The sequence below is a fragment of the Austrofundulus limnaeus genome, unplaced genomic scaffold (assembly GCF_001266775.1).
Source record: "Austrofundulus limnaeus strain Quisiro unplaced genomic scaffold, Austrofundulus_limnaeus-1.0 Scaffold38, whole genome shotgun sequence".
Classification (NCBI taxonomy): Eukaryota; Metazoa; Chordata; class Actinopteri; order Cyprinodontiformes; family Rivulidae; genus Austrofundulus; species Austrofundulus limnaeus.
This window is the reverse complement of record NW_013952440.1, coordinates 1042589-1050488: the sequence shown is the minus strand read 5'-3', so window position 1 is coordinate 1050488 and position 7900 is coordinate 1042589. Positions and strand designations below refer to the sequence as shown.

The 7900-nt window shown below is 38.4% G+C and overlaps 1 protein-coding gene across 1 annotated transcript in view; it reads right to left on the bottom strand.

Annotated features, from left to right (window-relative positions):
• LOC106516461 (solute carrier family 2, facilitated glucose transporter member 6-like) overlaps nucleotides 1-3936 on the bottom strand; it is a 7674-nt gene extending 3738 nt beyond the window's left edge. Inside the window, exons 1-3 of the mRNA XM_014006837.1 lie at nucleotides 3857-3936; nucleotides 938-1209; nucleotides 419-515 (exon numbers count right to left, since the gene is read on the bottom strand). Of these exons, the coding sequence (XP_013862291.1) occupies nucleotides 419-515; nucleotides 938-1209; nucleotides 3857-3892 (405 nt within the window). The 5' untranslated portion in view covers nucleotides 3893-3936. The remainder of the gene's footprint in view (nucleotides 1-418; nucleotides 516-937; nucleotides 1210-3856) is intronic.
• Between the last annotated feature and the right edge of the window lie 3964 nt (nucleotides 3937-7900).

The window sequence follows — 7900 nt, the reverse complement described above, 5'->3', positions numbered from 1 at the left end:
GAACTATAGGGGGAAAACGTGTATAGTAGCATGTTTTTATTGTATTTAATTGCATCATGTTGTATTGCATCCTGTTTTGTATTGTATCTAATCATATTTGCATATATTTTAAATATCGTATATTTAAAACATATAGTATAGTCTAGTATAGTCATATCTAMAAGGTCTACGTCTTCAAAAACTGAAACAAAAAAATAATATTTAGAGTCAATGTAGTCAAGACCATCTATGATGGATGGCAGTTTTCATKGTATTGCTTCTAGTTATACTCATTTATCACTGACACATAAATGGGGTCATGCTTGTCTTTCAACACAAGGGATAAACATAGATCAGGTGATTCTCTGCTRTAAGCTGCACAGGCTCTATAGATTGACTGCCCCCCCCCCCCAAAAGCTCAGTTACCATGGTAACSTACTGGTATGGATGCTGCAGTCATCCCCCCGGCAACTCCAGTCAGGAAACGGCCAAAATGAAGCATCCACAGGTCCACAGCTCCTCCCATCAGCATGTACCTGAGACACAGAACAAGAAACGCTTTCAAAATGTTGTCCATTAAAACAAGTTGGGAAGTCATGAACCAACTTATTAAAGCTTAGAATATCAACTGGAACATTTTTTTCAACTCATGACATTTTAGATTTCCTTTTTTATTCCTTGCAGGATTAGACCACTTTGTTTCTTTGAAGCCAGCAGCTTCGTCCACGTGTTTATTGGTAGTGTGTGCTACACACTGCAGGGAACCTACAGGGAGCAGAGGTCCTAAAAGTGCAGATCTCTCAAAATTAGGGAAATTGGGGCTGATTTATCGGTGCACCCCTTCTATCCAGGAAATTTATGTTAGACACCCAACAAAATATTTGTTTTTTGCAAATACACATTTCATTATCAACTTAGTTTTTGTTYAATAAGTATATGTGTTTGCTCTGAGACCCACCCGAGGGTCGACGGCACCGCTGACATCATGATGCTCAGCTTCCGACCAATCAGGTCATTGAGCAGCATAGCCCCCAGCCCACCGGCTGCTGCGCCCAAAGAGTAGATGGATCCAAACCAGGCGGCCTGCTCCGTGTCCATCCTGAGCCGAGGGTCCACATCAGGGCTTTTGAACTTTGGCAGGACGGGAGACGAGTAAACCAGGGAATAACCAAAGTTGAAGTTGCCCAGGACCGCTGAGAACACGGCCAGGTACAGTCTGGTGTTACTGATCTGAGACGAAGGGAGACAAAAATACAAATTATATAAACTTAGCACAAAAATAAGTAAATTTGTGTTTGGTAGATCATTGATTTGTTGTAACAATGCTTCTTGGCAATAAATCTTTTACAAATGAAAAGCCTGTTATTTTCTCATTTAAGGGGATCCCTGATTAGTTGTAACATTAGAATTTATTTGATAAACATTTTTTAACTGTAAAATAAAGACTGTAAAAATACTGTAGGCTGTTTTGTTTTGTACATTTTTAAAAATATATATTTTAACACGGACAGACATGAATTCTGGGTAAATTATGATGTGGGTAGGTCATCAGCGCAAGGCTGCTAGCGAGCTATATCCACCCTGAAGGTTAATCTTGGACAGTATCTGACGATCGACTCTTTTAAATGAAACCAGAGAGCGTTGACAGAGAGGAGAAGGTAGAAATGACTCAGCCTGTAACTGAAAATATAGATGGAGGACAACAGAGCTGCTTCACGGAAGAAGAACCTCAGCTTAGCCTGTTAGCCTTTGTGCTAGCACTGACGCTATATTGCATCATATGTATTAGCTCGGTGCTAGTGCGACAAACAAGCTAAACTGAGGTCCTCCATCTATATTTTCAGTTACAGGCTGAGTCATTTCTACCTTCTCCTCTCTGTCAACGCTCTCTGGTTTCATTTTAAAGAGCCAATCATCAGATATTGTCCAAGATTAACATTCAGGGTGGATATAACTCACTAGCAACCTCGCACCAATGACCTAGTTGATGTCATCATTTACCCAGAATGCTTTGCATGTAAATAAAATGGCCCCGTCCGTGTACTATATTTTTAAACTTTTAGTTTAAAAATAATAAAAACTAAACATCCTACAGTATTTTTACAGTCTTTATTTTACAGTTAAAACATATGTTTATTAAATATAGTCTAATGTTACAACTAATCGGGGATCCTTTTAAATGATGCCACATTTGTAAGGAACAATTATTTGTAGGATGAGCAGTAGCTGGGTATGTGGGTTGTACWCATGAAAGATATTGCAAATATTCTCTGCCAAACAGCTTATTTTGCATATTTTTATAACTGAAACTTATTTGGAGCATCTGATACCCTCAGGTTCTGCCAATTAGGTGCTTGGTATACGATTTATTGCCAAGAAGCATTGTTACAACAAATAAATAATATACCAAACACAAATTTACTCACTTTTGTGCTAAATATATTTTAGTGCTTGTCTAATAAAACCTAAACWTTTGTGTAAATGTTATAGTTGTTGTCACGCACAGACTTGTGACTCCATGTAGCAGACAGGTGTGGGCCAGGTCTGGTGTCAATTTGGCACTGCTGGCAGGACAAGCAATTTGTCAACCAGATGTGGGCCAGCTCTGGCAATTGAGGCTCTGTTTTAAGCTGGCATGCCACAACTGGCCCAGTTGTGGTTTGGTTTATGTGGTGCTGGCCCATGCATGGACAGCCTCTGGCAAACCACATCATTCTTTAGCAGAATGTTAATGCATTGTGTGGGCCAGACTTGGGCCAGACAAATTTTGCTTGTTGGACTTTGGGCCATTCTATTATAAACAAAGTTTACATTTTTGCAAAAGTGCATGCCTTCAAGTTGTTCAGCACTAGTTCTTTTTCCTTTTTAAACTAAAACAAGTGTCTGTGCTCTCATTGTAATATAATAGTCAGAAATTAAACACATGAAAACAATCAGGGAGTGATYAAAGATCCAGTTTGCACCATGCAATGCCCAAAACAACTAAATACTGTATGCAAAGTGGGGGAAAAACATTATTTACTCAAATTAAAGATTTAGGACTGGTTTATTTGTAGGAGATGACTGTTAAGTATTACATCATCAGAAATGTCACAGTCAAAAACGTTACTGTTTATAAAATAAAGAGGTGAAGGAGAGAGTCCAAGCAGGGTAAAGAAAAGTTTCAGTAGGGCATTTTTGACAAACCGGTGGCAACAATGATCAAAGGTTTACAAGAGAGTATTGAGACCAGCTATGTTGCATGGTTTGGAGACAAAGACAAAAAGACAGGAAACAGAACAGGAAGTAGTAGAGCTGAAGATGCCGAGGTTCTCCTTGGGAGTGACATCAGACATCAGAGGTACAGCACCGGTTGAACCACCAGGAAATAAAGTAAGAGACTGAGATGGTTTGGACGTGTCCAGAGGAGGGACAGTGGACATACTGGTAGAAAGATATTAGAGATGAAGCTGTAAGGAAAAAAGACAAGGAGGAGATTTATGGATGCAGTTAAAACTCAAACTGCAGTAACTTCCTCTTAGGGAAACGGCAAGAGCTAAGCCCCTCAAAATGATATTTGCATGGGTTAAACATAACGTGTTAAAGTCTTCTTCCATTACTAAATCCAACTGACTATTGCTAAAAAGATTGTTCACATTCGACTGATTTGCATTGATCTATTTTATTGCGTGCAGCCACTTTTTAGCAGGTATCTCCAATTGTTAAGGTGTGTTCAAATCCCAGTGCTGCCATGCAAATCAGACAGTATTTTAATGTTAATCAACAAAGACTATATTCTTGAAACAACAGTTGCATGATTTTCCAAAGAAAACGAGAATCAAAATGCTATTGATTCAATTTCTTGATAAATAAAAACAAAAAAAAATTGGAGTCTCACCTGAGATTCAGACAGCAGTGGAGTCTCTTCGTTCATGTTTGCAGCAGACAGCTGTGCATCGAACTGAGAACTAAAACCAACTGTTTGATTTGAATGAGCTGTTTCAGGAACTCAATCCTGTGACAAAAGATCAACTTTCCACTGTAGTTAAAGAAAAAAGAAAGTTGCTGAACCTGCGAATTCACATCCAGCCAGTTGATAAAAAAAGAAAGCACATGAGGTTTTGAGCCTCCAAAACAGACCGCATTAGTTTTTGACTCCCATGGCTCAGGTTGATCTCAGGATCAGCGTGCAGTCCAGAGGTTTTTCCAGATTGATGCAATCAAACTGACCGAGATGACACATAAGGCTATGAGTGGTCAGAACAAAACAGAAAGTAAAAGTTGCCTCTCTTTTTGAGTCTTTGTTCTGCAGCTGGAAGAGGAACTAATAACAGATTGGTCAAAATAAAACCATCAAACAAAACTGTCTAAAGCTGAAGTCAGGTCTAGGTCTAGGTCAGACCTTTTAAAGACTTTCTGCATTAAAACATGAAGGAAGTCACTGTTGTAACCAATAAATAAATAAATTAAAAAAGCAGAAGGGTGGAATCAGATAGATTCCCAGATTGGGACATTTGTAAAGAAAAAAACAGAAGTAGAGGAGAACCAGATCCTCCTGTAGCTGAATCAGGGCGAAGAGGGAAATCCACACAGCTATGACACTTATTGTTTCATTACGACCACACACCATATAGAAGAACTCTCGCACACTTAGGTGTGTCACTCTTTTCTCCTTAGCCTAAAAAAATCTTTTATAAGTCAAAACATTATGTCAAGTTCTGGACATTGGGCCTCATGCAAGAACCGTTCGTACGCACAGATTTGTTCTTAAATTGTGCGTACGAGTGATTTAGGAGAATTTGTGGCATTCACCAATGTTTTTGTATTCTAAGATTTTTTTCAGATACGAACAAAATTTACGAGYGGTCCAGACCTGTCGTATATTTTACGTACAGTCAGTCTGTTGTTATCCAGACGGGTTTTCTTCATTAATAACTTTATATTTCGTTAGTTTGAAGATATTTTAAGTTGAAAATAAATCACACTCCATAATTATGTTGACAATAGGCTATTCTGCTTGAATTAGAGTTATAATTTTAAATGTAATAATTTAGACTAACAATATAAATTGTCCGTCCGGCCGGCTTACCCGCTATCAGGTGCGACAGTGGGGCAGCAGGAGAAAGACCCCGCGCTCTCTCCGCAGCGACACTTTCCAGCTCGTCCTGGGGGACTCTGAGACGTTCCCAGACCAGAGGAGGTACACATTCGAGTCCTGGGTTTTCTCCAAAGTGCCAGACTTATTTTGAAAACATTTTAAAATGCTTATTTCAAACCTGCATCTGAGACCACCGCAGCGCGCGCGGGGGGGGGAGGGGGGGGGGATGTACGGTGCGCAGCGCTGCGGCTTCTGAATAAATGAAAATGATTTAACACAGTTGTTTATACTTTTAGCAGCTCTTTTTATCCCACAGCTGACCTGCTAAAAATGACAGATTTTCTTTTCTTGATCTCTGACAGACGGACTTCAATCTCTGAACTTAAAGTTCTTTTTAGATTTCGCTGTAATTTTCATGAATGAATGAACACTTCCTGGTATCTGAGGCAGGAAACATAGCCTTATATGGTGTTTTTGGGGKGGTAATTATGCTAATCTCCTCTCACGTGCACGAGCAGCTGGATAGAACAGGTGGAATTTACGCAGCTCATTTACGCACTTTTCCTGMAGATAGAAGAGTTTGTTGAATCTGAYGTGACATGTTCGTAYGAACCCTTTGTACGAACAAAAGTAAGAGAAATTTAGGAGAAGAATACGAACATGTTCTTGCATGAGGCCAATGTGTTCAACAAACTGGAGGGATGCTGGACTTCATAAATCTCTCAATGGTTTTATTTTTACATTGTTGCTTCAGTTCAGTTCAGACTTTTCTTTCAGTTCTGCTCCATCACAGCATTTCACTTTGACTGGACCACTATAACACCCTTTTTATTTTTAAATGTCCCATTTCAGTCACTCTGTTGTAGATCTGTTGCTGTGTTTAGGATCATCCTGAGTTATGGTCCAGTTTGGTCCAAGCTTCAGGACGGCCTATAAGGCACTTTGGTAAAGTGAAGAGTTCATGGGTGTCTCAGTGACYGCAAGGCTGCAAAATGAGACTAACTCACCTCCCCTCTACCACCGTGCTTCACAGTTTGTGTTTGGCTGAACGTGTTTTTACACAGTTGAAGCTAGATTTGAAACATCTTAAAACCCAATAAAGACCAGATTATTTAGTATGTTTTGATGTGTAAAAACTTAGAACTAAAAAATACCTTTAATTTCCCATAACTTATTATTTTACACACTGAAACATGAACAAAGCTTTATAAAAAGGATAAGTATCATTTTTTATCTGACCCAACTGTGTGACTAACTATAGCCATTAAATTCAAAATTACAAATATGAAAGTCCCCCTTAACTTTGCTCATAGATTAGGTGTAATGACAACATTCTTCCAGGAGACACTCATTCGAGGTGAGAACATGCAAAACTCCAGAGAGGCAGAGGTGAAGCTGCAAGGTTACGATATAACACATTATTTTTAAAGTTTATTTTTTTATTTTTACAAAGCAGAAGAGCCAACTTCTTTCTGATTTGCAGAAATTCAAAATGTGCCAAGATAATAAAAACAAACAAACAAACAAACTTTAATTAATAATTTGTAAACGATTTTGTGTTTCTAGACTAAATAAAAATCCAAGTGAAATTCAACCTGGAAAGACTCACACACAGAAATATAGCAGTTAAACAGTTTTATTGATATGAAAGTTCTTCGGCGCCCGAGCCCCGGCTGAAGACAAACTGCTGTGAGCTAGAAATCAGGAATAACGTCTTCCCCCCGGGGCTCGGACACTGGTGTGGAGGCCAGAGGGAAGAGGCAGCCAGAAAGAGCCTGAGATGAAGGTGGAGGTGGGTTGAACATATCTGGAGGGCAGACTGATCCTTGGGTGCTGGGCCTTTAGACCTGGATCTCTGTGAGTTGWTTRRTACGGTGAGGYGAGGATCTGACAGCAGCTGGGAGCGTGACGCAGTGATTGGATGGAGCAGGTGAGGTGGAGAGTCTTCCAGTCTGAATTTGTGCTTAAGCTTCATTTATTAAAATAATCATGTCTGACTCAATGAAGACAACAAACGTTTTTAAAAAATATTTTGAAAACTAAGAAAATAGCAAAAAATTACAATTATGTTGCACTTTTGACATACAGATTTATCATCCATAATAAAAAAAATACACTTTCAATAATGTTTTGTAAAAATAGATCTTTTAAATCAGGCTCAATAAGTCAACACAATTACAAGACCTGACCTTATTTCAGCTGCTGTCACACATGTTATTAGTCATTTGTTCACTGAAAYGATGAAACAACTTTTGCAACAATCATGAGGGCTCATCAAAAATTTGTGGTGTTTTTTTTTTCTTGGAAATTTTGCAAATATTCCTGACATTTATTATAGCTGCAAGCAGTAAAATCCAATCACCATTACTTAAGCTTGTGAACCAATAGCACTTAAAAAAAGTACACTAAAAGTGTTTGTCCTTTTCAGAGGTGCGTTTTCAGAAAATTATCCATTTCGGCAGCAAAGAGGCGGAGCTAGAACTCTGGTGTCTGAGCTGACAGGAGGAAGGAGCAGGAAGAGAGAAAACAGAAAAACCATTTCTCTTCTAATTTAGTTTTTTATATTTAAGCAGACTGAAATGGTGCATTATGGGCCAAAGAGACTTAACTGCGCATGCACACCAGGTTTATTATAGTTAACTAAAATTAACTAAATAATGAATACTGAAATTGAAAAAACATCTAAGTTAACTGAAATAAATAAAAACTGTAATAAAATGAAAGAACGACAACTAAAACTATATATATATATAACCTTTTTACAAAACTAAATAAAACTAACTGAAATTATAGATAGAATATCCTTAGTTTTAGTGTTTGTCAGTATATTTTGAGACATGTGGA